This window comes from Myxocyprinus asiaticus, chromosome 33 (genome assembly GCF_019703515.2).
Source record: "Myxocyprinus asiaticus isolate MX2 ecotype Aquarium Trade chromosome 33, UBuf_Myxa_2, whole genome shotgun sequence".
Lineage (NCBI taxonomy): Eukaryota > Metazoa > Chordata > Actinopteri > Cypriniformes > Catostomidae > Myxocyprinus > Myxocyprinus asiaticus.
Genome location: NC_059376.1, coordinates 34,517,047 through 34,536,044, shown reverse-complemented (window position 1 = coordinate 34,536,044; position 18,998 = coordinate 34,517,047). Strand labels below are relative to the sequence as shown.

At 38.1% G+C, this 18,998-nt stretch overlaps 1 protein-coding gene across 1 annotated transcript in view; it reads left to right on the top strand.

The window, feature by feature from the left end:
* LOC127424478 (voltage-dependent R-type calcium channel subunit alpha-1E-like) overlaps window positions 1-18,998 on the top strand; it is a 171,280-nt gene that overhangs the window by 52,417 nt on the left and 99,865 nt on the right. Inside the window, exons 3-4 of the mRNA XM_051669745.1 lie at window positions 666-771; window positions 1,729-1,868. Coding sequence (XP_051525705.1) covers window positions 666-771; window positions 1,729-1,868 — 246 coding nt within the window. The remainder of the gene's footprint in view (window positions 1-665; window positions 772-1,728; window positions 1,869-18,998) is intronic.

Sequence of the window (18,998 nt, the reverse complement as noted above, 5' to 3'; positions counted from 1 at the left end):
AGATTATTTTTTGTATTCTAAACTTTTGTAGCAGTTTCCCCCTAAAATTGTTGTAGTTTAAACAGAAATAAAATGTTGTTGTTATTGTACATTGAAGACTTCTACATGTAAATGAACTCTGTTGTGATAGTAAACTGTCATTCGTCAAGGCAAGCCAAGTTGCTAAATACTGGGTTGGTGTGTGATATGTAAATGTGGGTGGCCATGTGTTAATGTGCTCATGATTGTGATTTCATAGGCAATTCATGAAAGGTGGTCCTCATTTAAATATTGTATTATTAATTTTATGATTTGTATTTAATATTTATTTATTTTTCAATACTAAAGTGTGTACTAGGGCTGTACAATTAATCGTATTTTAACCACAAAATACGTTTTTTACGTGTTTTCTTTTATAATTGATATCTAAGCAGCAGCGCTTAATCTCAAATGATCGAATAATCGTGATTCAGAATCATGATTACAGTTTTGAGCAAAATAATCATGATTGTCATTTTAACCATTATCGTGCAGCCTTAGTGTGTACTATTTAACTTTGCACAGTGGGCACTGCAGTGTAATGTTGTATTAATAAGGAGACAAACGAATGATGTGAGCCATGTGAGTTTATTTATTGCAAGATTTCTCTTCTTAAGAATGTAAATTCCTTAACTTTCCTGCTCAACTCCGTTTGAGTACATGATCCTGGCCACCATTATCGCCAACTGCATCGTCCTGGCCCTGGAGCAACACCTGCCTGGAGAGGACAAGACGCCCATGTCAAAGAGACTTGTGAGGACGTGCACACACACACACACACACACACACACACACACACTCACGGGTGATTTCTTTTTACCATTTGAAAGAATGTTGAAATAACTAAATCACTGCAGATTCAAGATGTTGACTTAGTCATCCACTTACATGCATTTCTAGCAATTTGTGTAACTAGAAACCTTTCAGCTGGTCTGGATCAATCTGGCTGTATGGAGACCACGGTTTTTTTTTTAAATGCAGCATAGCGTTTTTCTCTCTCTCTCTCTCTCTCCCCCTCCCCCCCCCCCCCCCTCCCCCTTAGAAGCTAATTATTCCCATATAAAATGTATTGGTATTTCTATTCTCTATTTCAGTTTTATGACATATTTCTGATGAGTGCTTGTTTGAACAGAGGGCAGCATTTGCACACCTGCCTTACTTAATAAAACCTAAAGTAAAACAAAGGCCACAGTAATTGATTTTAATTAAGTGTTTAAAACATGCTGTTGAAGATAAGAACAATAACACATTCTGGCTTTGTCTCAAAATCTGTTGAGCTCACTACTTAGAAAGCATCTTAGGGTGCCTACATACTAGAGTTTACATTACATCACAGGGTTCCAGAGGAAAACACCAAGAATTTAGGAAGTGATGCTACATGCAATCAAAAAACGTAAACTATAGCTGCAACACACTTTGACATAGACACCGTTGACCAGTGAGAATTTCAGACAGTCAAGCCCAGTTGCGCTTTTGCAATAAAATTTGCTTTATTCCCATATATTTCAAACTGATTTATTTTCACCCCCTCAAAACACATGTAATGCCTTCCTATCCATCAAACACTTCATCAGCTTTTTTAAATTGAAGTTTAAACTGAATGTTCAAAAACATCTATGATGATGCCTAAAAATGCTAATGTTCTTATTCTTCTTTTTTCATCTGATCATTATTTCCAATGTCTCACACAAATCGGTTCCTTTTTTCTAGGAAAAAACAGAGCCCTACTTCATAGGAATGTTTTGCTTTGAGGCTGGAATAAAAATCATTGCCTTGGGATTTGTTTTCCACAAGGGCTCGTACTTGAGAAACGGCTGGAATGTCATGGACTTCATTGTCGTCCTGAGCGGGTGAGTGACAGGTGGTGCTCACTTCTGAATGATAATTTGTGTGCAATGCAGCAATTCTAGATTAAAGAAGTTGCTGATTAAAGCCTTTCCAGGGAGAGATCATTAGTTGAACAAACTTAATTGTTCAATTCTTTAAGCATCTTCATTGTTGTAGAGTTTCATGAGCGGCTGCATGCACTGTAGGATAGGAGTGAGAGATTTCTCCTAAAATATACAAGCAAACATTCTGCATTGGCAAAGTGTTGCACAGCACATGGTTGTGGATTTGCTGAAATTCACTGGACTTTCACCTCATTACACCAGTCAAACTCTGCTTGACTGAATCACATACAGTAGATGGAGAGTGTTAACTCTTGACCAGACTTACTGGAGAAATGAACAGCACCTCGAGAACACTCAATCAACAAGAACAGATATTGCCTTGGCGCTGTCAAAACACCAATGTCAACAATAGCTCTTCTCAAGGGAAAGGCTGCTGCAGCTTTCATTTTCAGAGTAAACCACAATTTAGTTAAGGCCACTTTGTACCTTAATGTTCCTCTTTTGTGTTTTTCAGTGAAGATAGCTAACTAAGAGAGAGAGAAAGCAGAAAAGGAAAAAGAGGGAAGCACACACATACACTCACACAGTGCAATGTAACTATACATATGAAATATTAATAGCTGTCATAGTGTTAAAGTACAAAGGGAGATGGGCTTCTTAGAGAATTTTACATGATTCCAGCTCTTATTAATTATTGATAAGTTCTGGATCTTTGACTGGTTTAAGAGAGGAAGAAGATGAGAGAAAACTTTAACCTCTGAAACTGTATGTCTCATGATACATACTGACACACAACACACACTGTTAGTTGTGAAGTGATTAAAAGGAGCTCATCTTCAGAAGCTAAATGTAATCATACAAATTAGGTTCAGAAGGGCAATTGTGTAATTAATTTGATGACTAAGAATCTAAAGGCCTTTTTACATGACTCACGTCAGGAGGGGTCTATGTGAATTCTAACAGTGACAGAAATTTGGGATTGCATGAAATTAAATGGAACAGAGATGTGTTTTTACTATTTTTTTTTACTAAAAGTTTAACTATTTTTAACAAAAAACAGTCTGATACGTATGTGTAGACCAACAATAAAAAATAAAGCAGACAAAATGTGCTCCACAGAAGGATTTAACTAACGATTTACACAGAAATTCCTTCTGCTTGTGTTTCATGATTAAAGGAATATTTCAAATTCAATACAAGTAAAGCTCAATGGAAAACATGTGTATCATAAGGTTTATTACCACAAAAAAAATAAAAAAATAAGTGTCCCTCATTTATTTAGGAAAAAAGCAAAAATCATGGTTTCAATAAGGCACTTACAATGGAAGTGAATGTTGCCAGTCCATAAATATTCAAATTAGTGCTGTCAGTCGATTAAAATATTTAATCGCATGATTTTTCATTGTTAATAGTGATTAATCGCAAATTTCAAAAGTGTTTTAATTTGACTGTCTATATACTTCTTTTCCTGTCAAAATACCTTTAGTCCTTAATGTTAATGTTTTATCAACATTTTACAAATAATGTGTTCCGCAGTATGAAGACAGAAATGCACTAAAATAGCACCATTTCAAATAACATTAAACATTTTCCAAAGTCTAAGTGGGTGGTTGACTAATTGAAAAAAAAAAAAAAAACTAGGTTAAGTATTCATTGCAGTGGGGATTAAATCTCTTAAATTCTCATCCTCCACAATATTAATCGTGGCTATCCACTTCGCTACAGCTATCGTGAACATGATTCATGCCATTTTGAACTCCACATGAAAAGCACTGGCAGATGTTAATTCAGTGATTTAGTAAACATTGGCTTGCAATTCATAAAGGTGTGTTCATACTCTTAGTGATCTGCAGCGATAAAGTCACCGGAAGTCATTCATTTTTAAAGAGAGTTGGATATGAGCAACATCGCCTGTTTGCTGACTTGACGTGGGTGTGCCCAGCGAAATTGACCAAAAGTATGCAAATGTGCAGTGACAAGATGCAGCAACTACCAGTGGAAGTGGTCAATTTAAAAGTTTAAATGATCAATCTTCTATGACACTGTAATTGAGGGCAGGCAAGATGGAGGAGTTACTGTAAATGATGTCACTGTTCTATATATGATTAGTCAGCAACCACATACAGGGATATATTAAAAAATTATGTATAAAAAACTTTCAGAAATTGTCGACATTCTGAGTTATTTAGATTAATGCTTTGACAGATCGACTGTAGTGCTGTATCTCTGCTCTGTAGAAATCCTTGCATTGGGCATATGACAGGGCCTTTTGTGAGAGTGAGACGTAAGTTTTCTGATGGAAAAAGGTATAAAGTTGGCATGATTTTGCAGGTGTGGGGAGACAAAGTCAGTTTTGAAGTTTTTAAGACGTTAGCTTTCTCTTCCTTTCACTTGCACATTTCTATGTCGTGTTGATGAAATGGCTTCATCAAAGCTGTGCACCCTCATTAGAGTTGAGTGAAGATTATAAGATTTGGTGGTATCAGAAGATGAGTCATCGGCACTCATTAGATTTGAATGAAGTCATGTGAACACAGAGAACAGGGAGATAGAAGGGAAAATTAATGATAGAGAGAAATATAGATAAAGGAATAGTAGAGAAGGCTCATTATATGTGTGACATCATTGTTACTACATAAAAAGCCTGGTAACGTTTTACAATAAGCTTGTATTTGTTACACTCAAACATGAAAATTCTGTCATCATTCACCTTCATGCTGTTACAACTTCATCTTCAAAAATTCCAAATTACTTACTGTCAAATTACTGTCTTTTGTGGAACACAAAATGGAATGTTGGGCAGACTAGCCTCAGTCACCATTCACTTTCATTGCATCTTTTTAAATATAATGTATTAATATTAGTTTATTTTTATAAAAATGTATTATCGATTTTGCTTGCAATAGTGGCATGCCATTCAGTTATAATTACTAGAAAAGCATGATGCCATGTCACACTGGCGTTATTAAAGTCAACATGGAATGGTGTTTGCAACCCATATTACTTCTGTGCAGGATAAAAAAATAAATTAAAAAAAAAGTGTGGTGGGAGCTTGATTTTCTACATCAGGAATTGATTGGATTGTAAAAAGGGTTATCTATATGATAGCTGGTTGAAGGCGAGATGGTGCAAAATAAGATGCCTTGGTAATATCAGCTGAAAAACAAAGTCATTTCAGAGGCGGTGGAAGTTATTCAATTTTAATGAAAGATTAATGCATAAAGTGCATCAGGAATATGTTTTCAGAAAATAAATAAACTAATCTGAAATAAATTCAAATCATGTGTGATTACATGTTGATTTATAACAGTGTATATGATTCAACCAAACACTCACTTGCTTTTTGGCAGCAATATTTGTGACTGTTGCATTGAAGCATTTGTAGTCACGATATTCGCGTTACAAGTGCTCTCCACACGTCCTTGTGTAATTTCCCAGTGTCACTGCATTCACAGATCATAGAGCTTGAGGGCGTGTTTTTTTTGTGCTAGTTATCGTTCCCCTGCTCTTGAGTGTGCCTTAGCAGCTTTGTGTACAGGAAGTACAGATTAGCGCTGTATGGTGGCATGGAGCAGAAGTCTGATTGTATAGTCACTGCGAGTAGGTGGATAAATGGGTTGCCAGTCCTGCCTTAAAGCCTATTATTGGCTGGCTCAGGACTCCAGTCATTCAAATGCAAATGGAGTCTTTGCAATCTTGGGTCCCTTGCAAGTCAACAACCAGCACCCAGAATCTTCTGGAGTGAGAGCACCTCACTCCTAATGGCGTTAATAAGCACTGGTGTCTTCTAGTCACCCGCCCCCTCTTTAAGCATGTGGCATGGTGGTGTACTCCCCTCGCACCCTCTTTCTTTGCCTCTGTGTCTCTGCCAAACATGCAGAGCTCTTTCAGAGACTGTGATAAGCACCCTTCTAAACCACCAACATCAGTCTTTGCTACCAATTTCAAACCAGCAACATGCAAATTGATAAAACTGTGTGTATGTGACAGTAAACATGATTTATTTGGACGTGATTAAAATGGAAGTATTCCTCTAGATTTATAACGTTACAGCCAACAATAGCAATCACTGCTGGTGTCTTTAGCCGAGTGCACAATGAGTGTACGGCTTTGATCACTTAGGTTGTTCTAACATGTTCTAACAGTGACAGAAATTTGGGATTGCATGAAATTAAATGGAACAGAGATGTGTTTTTATAAGTTTTCATGATTAAAGGAATATTTCAAATTCAATACAAGTAAAGCTCAATGGAAAACATGTGTATCATAAGGTTTATTACCACAAAAAAATAAAAATAAGCGTCCCTCATTTATTTAGGAAAAAAAGCAAAAATCATGGTTTAAATAAGGCTTTTACAATGGAAGTGAATGTTGCCAGTCCAAAAATATTCAAATTAGTGCTGTCAGTCGATTAGAATATTTAATCACATGATTTTTCATTGTTAATAGTGATTAATCGCAAATTTGAAAAGTGTTTTAATTTGACTGTCTAAATACTTCTTTTCCTGGCAAAATATCTTTAGTTCTTAATGTTAATGTTTTATCAACATTTTACAAATATTGTGTTCCGCAGTATGAAGACAGAAATGCACTAAAATAGCACCATTTCAAATAACATTAAACATTTTCCAAAGTCTAAGTGGGTGGTTGACTAATTGAAAAAAAAAAAAAACTAGGTTAAGTATTCATTGCAATGGGGATTAAATCTCTTAAACTCTCATCCTCCACAATATTAATCGTGGCTATCCACTTCGCTACAGCTATCGTGAAGTTGCATTCACATGATTCATGCCATTTTGAACTCCACATGAAAAGCACTGGCAGAAAACATCTTGTTTTAATTTTAGCGCTGGCACTGTACACAGCGAGTCATGTGAATGCAGCTTTTCATAGGTCCTATCTGGGTTTGTTTTGAACAAAAAATATGATTAAAATATCATTATAATTATAATTTCTCCTTCAATTAATCGTTGACTCAGAATCACTGTTGTGTGTTTGTGGTGTGTGCATCAGTGTAATTTCCCTGGACGAACACATCGCAAAGGTTCCGCCCTTCCAACCAATGTTCAGAACTCACACGGAGCTGAATGAAATGTCAAATCAGTAATGCGCTAAGAAAAAGTCATTTTAAGTTAAAATTTTAAATTAATTGCATGTGTTAATGCATTAAACTATTTAAAAGTATAGCAATAAGATGTAAGCATTAGACATATTAACATGATTTTAGTGTGATTGATTTGCTTACCTACCTTATGTGTAAAGTTGTATCCAATATTACTTTGCAACTTTGTTTTCATGATGACACAACTCTGATAAATCCTGTAGTCTGGTAAAAACAGTAAAGCTGGTAAATCTTTAATTATGTAGCACTAAAATCATGCAAACACATATCATGTTTGTGTCTTGTCATTATACTTGTAGACTGTCCACATTCACTTCCATTTTACTGTAAGTGCCTTACTGTAACACGATTTTGGTCTTTTTTTAATAAAAGAGAGGATAGTCTACAAATATTTTTGTAGTAATCAACATATTTAGCTTGTATTGAACCGGAACATTCCTTTAAAGCCCAAAGTTCACAAGCTTTGCATATGTTATTCTGGGTTCCATAAAAATTCCTGCCATTATTTTGTCATTGTCCCCACATACAACATCTAGATCTGTTATATTTAGATTTGAAAATCACAGTCTCAGAAACACTGCTCCAATTAATACTAGCTTGTGACAATTAGCACATATAAACACATATCCAAATGACTTTGTGTACTTGGCCTTCTTCACATAAACGCAGCGGTAGCATAATTGTCATAAACAGCTTTTGATTAATTGATTGATCAGTTTACATTAGCGCTCCCCATCTCCCCCACAGTTGTTTGCTCTAAAGAAACCGTGGTGTGAGCCTGCAATAATTTCTTGGCGAGTAGGCAGAAGCATAGAGAAGCCCTCGCTTCTGACAGGAGTTTTGAGTTTGTCTGCCGGGAGCGTGTTACACCACGGAGGTGTCCACGCTCTGACAGGACAGACAGCTGTCATCTGAGCATGGCCCCCAGTGTTCTAGCAGGGCTTTACACCTACGCTTTTTTAAGAAGCAGTAGGCTAGAAGGGACAATGCTGTAATGGTAGGCGCTGGGTGACGAGAGAGAGAAAACGAGAGCAGAAAAATCTTTTACCACATCTGTCACAGGCTTGCTGGAGGAAACCCAGCTGATAGATTCATAATGAGGAGCATGCAGAAGACAACATCTGCTGGACTATCGAATAGCTCTAACTTCTGCATGGGGAGAAATATGGGTTGCATCCCAATTCACATACTGCTACTGTGCATTAAAAAATGGACAGAACCTCGCTGGTGATGGTAAAATTATTGCTTTTGAATATAAGCACCTAACCAGATAACAACCATAAACAAAGGCAGTTCCTATTAAAAATACATCTCTTTTTCCTACTTCTCTGCATGTCTTATTTCTGCTCTAGTTTGTGTACTAATCTATCTTACTCTTGAAACTTGTATGCATGCAGTGCAATACTGCATGTTTTGTTGGCTTTTGTATGGTGAAATGGTTGTGATGATCCTCATTTTGAAGGTTGCTTTGGAAAAAAATTGGCTGCTAAATGATTAAGTGAACTCTAAATGTAATTGTCTTCTTAATGGCTAATTTATTTACAGATTAAATCCAGATGGGATGTTTAACAAATATTCATTTGCACTCTTTGTATGGTGAAATTTAATTATCATTAAAGCTTGACATTTATGAAATATAACATATGAGCAAAAGACATGGTTATTTGTACAAACGTTAACAAAATTATCCTTAAAGTTATGCAACAGACACCAGTAATGGCAAAATACCAGTACTTACATTTCTTTTCATATTGCAATTAAAAAATTGGCTTTGTGCATATGGAATACTCCACATGCATTTTACATGATCACTGGTATTATTAATGTTCAGTTAATTAATTGGTCATTAACTTAAATGGCAATCGACTATGAAAATGTCTGAAAATTGACACCTCTTGTCCATTGTCTTTATGTATGGGTATATATTCTGCTATGAGTCACAAATTAGTGAACCCAGTAATTGCACATATTATTTAGTTTTCTTTCTTTCCTTAAAAAGGACCTGAATACGATCATGATGAAATATATAAATCCACTGACAGCCCTAATTGTTAGATGTTACTATGTCATAAAATTGTGTCCTGATACCACAGACCCCTTTGCAGAGGTGGGTAGTAACGTGCTACATTTACTCCATTACATTTACTTAAGTAACTTTTTACTTTTAGAGTAGGTTTGAAAGTGGGTACTTTTTACTCCCACTCAAGTAAATTTCTAATGAATTTTTTTACTTTTACTTCTTTACAATGGGCGGCATTCCTGTCGTTGCATTACTGGGTTTAATTTTAGTTAATGTGTAATTTATTAAGAGATTATTGAATGGGACTTTTACGAGAGTGGAAGTTCACACAGCTGTGCATGCTGCTGACACAGACTCACACAAGTCATCAATTGTCACAGTCTGTCTCCCTCATGTTTTCCCTAGGACTCTTATTTTGAATAAGATCTCCCATAGTGCACTGCCCTCATCAGTTCCAGCTGTTCCTCATCATCCTCACCTGTCTTCCATTCCCTCATTAGTTCCTTTGTGTATAAATACCCTCCAGTTATGTTCAATGATGGTCAGTCCTTGCAGTGTTACATTGAGTTATGTTATGATGTTTAGCTTTATTGTTTGTTCCACTCCAGCGTTTGTTCCACTCCAGCGATTGTTGTGAAAATATTTAAAGTGTTTCGTTATAAGGTTGAAGTATTACATTGTGTTAAGTTACGATGTTATGCTTTATTGTTTGTTACACTCCAGCATTTGTTCCACTCCTGCGTATATTATTAAACGATTGAAAGTATTCACTCCTGCGTCTCCTCTCTTCCACTCCAAGAACCCAACGTTACAGAAGGACTGACCTACAAAGATGGATATACCGGCTGTTAGAATCCTCCTCCTCAAGCAAGGGGACCGTCCAGTTGAGGATCACGTGCGTTAGTTTCTCCAGCTGGCGAATTTGGTGCACTATGGCGACCACTATCTTGTGGTTTACTTTAGGGCTGGTCTCAGTAGTGCACTAAAAGAGCTAATGTCTTCGGCGGATCCTCACTGGATGCTACTCGAATTTGTGGATGTGGCTCTGCAACTCAGCGGTTCACCTTTCACTGTGGGAGTGGAGGATGAGGACTTTGTATCTCCTCCCACAGTGGATGCCCCCCAGCCTTCCACAGCTCCTCACTCCAAGCCTTCCACAGCTCCTCCCTCCAAGCCTTCCACAGCTCCTCCCTCCAAGCCTTCCATGGCTCCTTGCTCCAAGGCTTCCACGGCTCCTCCCTCGAAGCCTTCCATGGCTCCTCGCTCCAAGCCTGCCACGGTTAACGAGCCAGCGCCCACGTTGGCCACGGTTAACGAGCCAGCGCACACGCCTTTATTCTCGACCATCCCAGGGCCAGTGCCTGTAGTCTCGACCATCCCAGAGTCAGTGCCTGTAGTCTCAACCATTCCAGAGCCAGTGCTTGTAGCCTCGACCATGCCAGAGCCAGTGCCAGTAGCCCCATCTGTCCCAGAGCCAGCTCTTGCGGAGCTAATATACCTGGACTTGATTCCTGCCCTGATTCCCACCCTGACTACCCTTCTTCCTCTGCTGGTTCCAGCCAGCATAATGGACACCCTGGTTCCGTCCAGTGCCCTGGCCCTTCCTCCTCCACTGGCTCCACTTAGGACATTTCCTCCTCCTCCTCCTCCTCCTGGTCAATCGGCTCCTCCCACATCACCGGCTTGACCTTCGCCCCCTGCGAAACCAACCTCAAACCCTCCGACTCCGCCTAGACCCTCCGAGCCCTGGACTCCGCCTTGGTCCCTAATTCCCTCAGTCTCACCTCTGCTGTATGTCCCTTCGGCTCCACTGTGGTCCTTCTGCTAGTCGGCTTCTCCGGGGATCCTCCAGCTCCACCTTGGTCAGTCGGTCACCTGACTCTGCCTCGGCTCTCCGATCCTCCAGCTACGCTTTGTCACTCCCAGCCTCCGGCTTCACCGGGGACCTCCTTCCCTATGGCTCCACCTCAGTCCCACCGGCTCCCCCTCTGTCCTCAGATCCCCCAGCTCCGCCTCGGTCCTACCTTGGTCCTCCGAACCTTCGGCTCCACCCTGGCCCTTCGAGCCGTCGGCTACTCTCCGGGCACCAAGTTCCCTGGCTCTGCCCATTAAGGCTTTCACGGCTCCGCCTTCCACACTCCGCCCCTCGACCCTCTCGCGGCTCCACCTTCCATGACTCCACCCCTCGAGCCTCTCACAGCTCCACCTTCCATGGCTCCGCCCCTCAAGCCTCTCATGACTCCACCTCCCATGGCTCCGCCAATAAATGCCTTTTGCTCTGCCGTTCGCGTGATTGACAAATGGAGCACGAACAGACAGCATTTCTGCGCGTGCACAGCGAGGGGCATGAGAGATGTTCAGGCACGAGGCGATCATATGGCGAAGAGAGTGGCTGTGTCCCAAATTGTTCACTCATTCACTATTTCCTATATAGTGAATGGCAGTGAGTGCACTATATCTCAGCAGTGAGTGAACAAAATGAGAGAGTGAATTTGGATGCTGATGTATTCACAGAGTGTCGGAGCTCTGGGGCTGTCACAGAAACAACATCACATAAGAACTTTTAAAATACTTGGGCCTTACTTGTTATTCTTATTAAATAATATATTAATACAATAAATCTTCATTCTGTTTGCCATTTTTAATATATACTTTATGTTAATATAAAGAGTAAACACATTTTATCAAATAAAGAGTATATTTTAAAATGTATCTGTATGCTTTGCCTCTCTATATCTTATTATGTTATTTTAATCAAGAAATTATTTGTTAAAAAGTAATTTAATACATTCAGCACTGTACGTCTTCCCCATGGTGGATTGTGGGCAATTAACCATTGTCGAGTGTACATCAAATGTACACTCGAAATTAGAGTGCATTGTGGATAAGAATGAGTGAACAAAAGTAGGGAACGAGTGGCTCACTCAGAATTCAGACACTTGAAATAGTGCACTATATAGTTGATAGGGGGCGGTTTCAGACACAGCGAGTGTTCCACGACTGGGGTTGGTGCCCTATGCACTAGGCTGCGTACTCTGCATTTAGAGAGCGGCAGTACTGCTTTACAGAACTAATGATCTAAATTCTTTCGACACTGAAAACTGTAACTACACTGAAATAAGAATCCACGCAGGACTTTAAAAGCTATGAATTAGCGAAAGTACGCATTAATAAAGCATGATCTTGCTTTGCTTTATATTTCAGCATTATATATAATGTTCTTGTGGGACATTTTCATGTTTTCACAGTAATAATTACTAGAAGTGTTTCCAAACCTCTCTTCTTACTGACAAATCCATCCAGATCTGACAAGAGCCCTTAAAGGGATAGTTCACCCAAAAATTAAAATTATCATTATTTACTCACCCTCATGCCACCCCAGATGTGTATGACTTTCCTTCATCTGCTGAACTGAAATGAAGATTTTTAGAAGAATTTCTCAGCTTTGTAGGTCCATACAATGCAAGTGAATGGGTGGCAACATTTTAAAGCTAAACAAAATCATGTAAGTCAGCATAAAAGTAATCCATAAGACTCCAGTGGTTAAATCAGTATCTTCAGAAGCGATGTGATAGGTGTGGATGAGAAACAGAGGAACAGATCACCTTCACATTCTTATTCTTGTGTTTTTGGTGATTCACAAGAATGTCTAGCAAAAAAGGACAAATATTGATCTGTTTCTCACCCACACCTATCATATCACTTCTGAAGATATGGATTTAACTACTGGAGTCTTATGTATTACTTTTATGCTGCCTTTTTTGCTTTTTGGAGCATCAAATCTTAATTTGTGTTCTGCATAAGAAAGGAAGTCATACATATCTAGGATGGCTTGAGGGTGAGTAATTGATGAGAGAATTTTCATTTTTGGGTGAACTATCCCTTTAAAGTGATAACTCAGCCATAATTTAATATTCTGTCATCATTTTCCTACCCTCATGTTGTTCCAAACCCATGTGACCCTTTGTATTATGTGGAACACAAAATGTGTTAGACAGAATGTTAGGGACTGACAGTCTCGGTCACCATTCACTTTCAAAATATGGAGAAAAAAAACATTCACTGAAAGTAAATAGTGACAAACATTCTGTCTAATATCTCCTTATTGTGTTGTATGGAAGAAAGAAAGTCATATGTGTTTGGAACAACATGATGGTGAATGATGACAGAATTTCCATTAATAATAATAATAATTCTGTAATACATGTTAAATGTGTATTATGTAATGGAATATAGTTGACCATTAACATCCATTATGTCATTTGTGAAAGTAACAAGTTACTACTTAAAGCGAAAAATGGTCTCAGGCCATCCAAGATGTATCTGAGTTTCTTTCTTCATCAAAACAGAATTTAAGACTTTTAGGATTTCATTTCAGGCCTCCTCCTCTAAAAAATGCAAGTGAATGTCCTCCATTTTTTGACGGTCCAAAATGCATATTTAGGGTGCATCAAAATAATCCACACGACTCCAGTCAACAAATAAAGTTCTTCTGAACCCAAACGATTGATTATTTTGAGAAACAAAACAATACTTATATACTTTTTAACTACAAATGTTCACTTCCGTACACTTGACGTGCGCTCATGAGAGGGATGACATAAGCTCGTTGGTAAGGTCACACGTCACGTGGAGGAGGAGGCAGGAAGCGCATCATTGTTTACAAGAGAAACTTGTGCCGTTCACAAACCAAAACAGTCCAAAACAATTTCAAAACAATATAAAATAAAATAAAAAATAATTTCCAAATAATAATATAAAAAACAATGTAAACAATGACGCGCTTCCTGACTCCTCCTCCACGTGATGCGTGACCTTACCAACGAGCTTACGTCATCCCTCTCATGAGCGCACATCACAGATGGATGTATGGAATGGATACAAACTTTTGTAGTTAAAAAGTATGTAAGTATTGTTTTGTTTCTAAAAATAATCAATCATTTGGGTTCAGAAGAACTTTATTTGTCGACTGGAGTCATGTGGATTATTTTGATGCACCCTAAATATGCATTTTGGACCGTCAAAAAATGGAGGACATTCACTTGCATTTTTTAGAGGAGGAGGCCTGAAATGAAATCCTAAAAGTCTTAAATTCTGTTTTGATGAAGAAAGAAACACAGATACATCTTGGATAGCCTGAGGGTGAGTAAATTATCAACAAATTTTCATTTTTGGGTGAACTATTCCTTTAAGTACTCTTTTAATTGGATGCTTTCTTACTCTTACACAATTATTAATGTTAATACTTTTACTTCTACTTGAGTAATTATTTTTTAAGTAATTGTACTTTTACTTGAGTACAGTTTTTGGCTACTCTACTCACCTCTGCCCCTTTGTCTTTTGCATTTGTATGTAAACAGTAGCATCTAGCTAAATTTATTACATTGAAATTCATTACTTAACTTGCAGGTTGATACATTTAAAAACTGCTGTGGCAGCTTTGACTTACCTTGGAGCTACAAAAGTCGAGAACCACCAATAATGCAAACACAAACACGACCAATAATGCTACACCATCCTTTATAAATGTACTATGATTTGAAACACACTTTTTCAAATCCAGCATTTTAAAAGACTCTGAGATCATATACTGTATGCATATGCTTGTGTGCCTGCACATGAGCGTTTGTGTGCTTTGTGTGAACACATTTTTTGTGTGTTAATTTCAGTGTCTGTCTGCTGGCTGCTCCTTTACAGGGCCATGTGACTATGCAATACATCTTCTTTTGGATAATGCAATCACATAACTCTGTCATTACCTCAGCTGCTGATGTAAGAACAACAGGCTAGAGTCTTGACTGAGATGCAGACGCTCCAGTGACAGGGATCCAGACTAACATTTGTGAGCATTGGCACCGATGCCAAGTTCTGTAGACATACACCAGCACCTCATTTGATAGCACTGGTGGGAGGTGGGAGTCTGGGGCCTAATTAATGAGAAATTCAAAGACAGGAACTAAAAATAAAAGTTATATTATTATTATATTCAGAGGTGGGTAGAGTGGCCAAAAACTGTACTCAAGTAAAAGTACAGTTACTTTAAAAAAATAATTACTCAAGTAGAAGTAAAAGTGCTAACATAAATAATTACTTGAGTAATAATAAGAAAGTATCCAATTAAAAGAGTACTCAAGTAGTGAGTAGCTCATTACTTTCACAAATGACAACAGACATTAACTCCCCTATATTCCATTACATAATACACATTTAACATGTATTAAAGAATTATTATTATTATTATTATTAATGGCAATTCTGTCATCATTCACCATCATGTTGTTCCAAACCTGTATGACTTTCTTTATTCCATGTATCACAATGAGATTTTAGACAGAGTACGCAGCCTGCGTAGGGCACCACACACGGAAATGTTTCCTGTTCGTGCTCTAGTTGTCAGTAACGTGATCGGCAGAGCAAAAGGATTTATTTACAAGGATTTATTCAGTTAATCAGCCTGAAGTAGCTGTGATAGTTTCCAGTTCACCTGCGAGGGCACGGGTTAAATGCTTAAATACTGATCATGACATGCAGGATGCGGGACAAAGCACACTGATATATTGCTGCAGATTTAAAAATGTACACTTAAAAACTGATGTCACAAGAGCCCATATTTACAGAATCACCCTGAAAATGACCATCACCATGTCACAGAAAAGCCTGCATTATCATTAGAGCCTTATGAACTTATCTCAGCATGGTGCCTTAATTTTATTTTAATCTTGAAGTATCCTCTTGTCTTGGTGTTAAGTGAAGGCATTGCATAACGAAACTATGTGTTTCACTTAGTTAGAAGAGCATGATGCTGCAGCAGTGATGGACTCATCTTGAGTGACAGTCTGTGTCAGCATGCTCAGCTGTGTGAACTTCCGCTGTCTTAAAAGTCCCATTCAATAATCTCTTAATAAATTACACATTCATTCAAATTAAACCCAGTAATGTAACGACAGGAACGCCGCCCATTATGATGAAGAAAAAGCACTCAAATTTACTTGAGTGAGAGTAAAAAGTACCCACTTTTAAACCTACTCTAAAAGTAAATTCTTTCCAAAAAGTTACTCAAGTAAATGTAACGGAGTAAATGTAGCACGTTACTACCCACCTTTGGTTGTATTACAAGAATAAGTGCAATTACCAATATTATTGCATATTTTGCCCCACTGAAAAGCTCATCCAACAGTAAGGCATTCATTTTTAGTTGGTATGCAGATGTAAATTTACTGGTATCAACAACAGGAAAGTTATCTATAACATACTGTATATAAAAGGTAAAAAGTTAACACCTAATTTATGTAGGGCTAAATTCTGACATTACGAATGAATTTGGACTCGTTAGACTCTTCAAGTTCAAGATTCTGTCCTTGGGATATGTTAAACCGAGGTCATGACTTTCTGTGGTCATTTTTGTTTTGTTTTTGCTTTTAAAATTTGTATTCATTTTTATGTGAAATATGGAATAAACAGAACATATACACACAGAATCAACTGAACTCCCATTATTATCCCCCTCCCCAACCCCACCCTGTCCCTCAACAAATATCCCTGTGGTCAAAGCCTAAATTACACCATGCACACATATAAGCAAACAAACAAACAAAAGAAAATGTTTGAGAACATAAAAAACAACAAACAAAGAGAAAAGAAAGAATTCCACGAAGAATAGAATTTACAGTTACCACCACAATTCTGTTTCTCTCCACATGGTCCTCACTGAGAGCCCACCTGAAAGGCCAAATACCTGTCTCATTTCTTACCATATGTGTCTATTTTGCCAAGCTGTTTATACGACATCTTTTCAAATGGCGCAACCCTGCCCAATTCGGTGAACCATTCTTGAAATGAGGGAGCACCAGTTGACTTCCATCCTCTAAGAATTATCTGTCTACCAATCATTACACCAGTTTGGACCCAGCTTTTTGTATATTTGTCACCTACTTTAATGACTGCCCCATCACCCAATATCTGGGGCAGAATGAAATTTGAGTATCTAAAACCTCAGATAAAATTCTGGACTCTTACCCAGAATTCTTGAATCTTTGTGCAGAACCACAGAGCATGGGCCATGTCTCCATCCTCCAACTGACATTGCCAGCAGGTAGGTGTGTCTTTTAGACCAAGCCTAAACAATCTAGAGAGAGTCCAGTAGAAACAATGCAAAATCTTAAACTGAATAAGGCGAATCCTTGCATCCCTAGACATAGTTTTAATATATTTTTTAATCCTTTCCCACTCCCCATCCTCAAAAAAGTTCAAATCTCTTTTTCATAACCTCTTAAGAGCAGTTTAGACCCCGTCACCAAGACTCTGAATCAATGAGGAATATTACACTGACACTTCATGACCCTTTCCAAAGGCTGTGAGTACCTTACAGAGGGTGTCTGCAGCTTTAGGTGGCTGTGTACTACCACCAAAAATAGTATGAATTGATGGCGCAACTGTAAATACTTGAAAAACTAAGACCTAGAAATCCCAAATTGCTGGGTTATATTTTCAAATGATCTCAAAGCTCCATTTTTATAAAGGTCACCAAATGTAGCAACACCCCTCTCAATCCATTCTTTCCAGCAAAAGGAGGACTCATTAATACATAATTTGGGGTTCAGCCATATACTTGAGGAAACATTTAGGTAAGAATCAGAATTGAACATGCAAGAAACCTTTGTCCATACTGAATGTAAATGTGAAATAATAGGATGCATTTTTGCTTCTCTAGGCAATTTAATAGAAAGACTTTGCAATGGTGAGATTGGGGCAAGGACTGCTTGTACAATGTTGTACCAGGGAGGGGCTCTTTCAGGTGGAAAAGACCAAAATTTTGGGAAGGCCTAAGCCTCATTTCTCAACTGGTCAATGTAACTTACTGAAGTGCAACCAAGGTCGTTTACCATTCCAAATAAAAGACTTAGATATTCTATCAAATTGTTTAAAATAAGAAAGAGGAACTTCTAGAGGGAGAGACTGTAGTAGGTAATTGAATTTAGGGATACAATTCATTTTTATAACATTGACCATCCCTGCCATAGACAGATGTAGTGAAGCCCACCTATCCACCTCACTCGAGAACCTTTTCATTAATGGGTCAAAATGAACTCTAACTAAGTCTCTCAGATTTGCTGGAAATTAAATGCCTAAACTCTTAATGCCTTGCTTGGGCCATTGAAAGGCGCCAGGTTGGAAAGCCGTGGCAGGGCAATATGCTGTCAGAGCAAGAGCTTCTGATTTAGACCAATTCACCCTATATCCTGAAAATTTGGAGAAAGAATTAATAATTCTATGGAGGCTAGGCATAGATCTTTTTGGGTTGGAAACAAATAATAATATATTATCTGCGTAGAGTAGAATTTATGTACCGCACCTCCTGCTACAATGCCAGGAAAGTCATCCTCTTTTCTTATTGCGGCTGCTAAAGTTTCCAGGGCAAAACAGAACAATAAAGGGGAGAGAGGACAGCCTTGCCAGGTTCCCCTACCAAGAAAACCAATCTGAAATTAATCAATTAGTTTGCACTGCCGCTAACGGTTGTTTATAAAGTAACTTATTCCACCCAATAAAAGGGTTCCCAAACCTGTAATTTTCCAAAATCTTAAAAAGATAATCCCATTCCACCCTGTCAAACGCCTTCTCAGCATCAAGTGTGATTGTAGCGATCAGGGTCTGATAATTCGCTACTGACCAAGTAATATTTATAAAATGTCTAATATTATCAGAAGATCTACGACAACGTATAAACTTCCATCTATATGTATAATCGATGTAATTACTCTGTTAATCGATTAGCCAGAATTTTAGACTATGTTTGTACATCTAACTGGATCAGGGAAATTGGACGATAACTTTTACCTTCATTTGGGTCTTTATCTTTTTTAAGAATTAAACTGATCAGTGCTTGTGTCATGGTTGGCGGTAGTTCACCTTTCTTTAATGACTCAGATACTGTATAAAAATATAT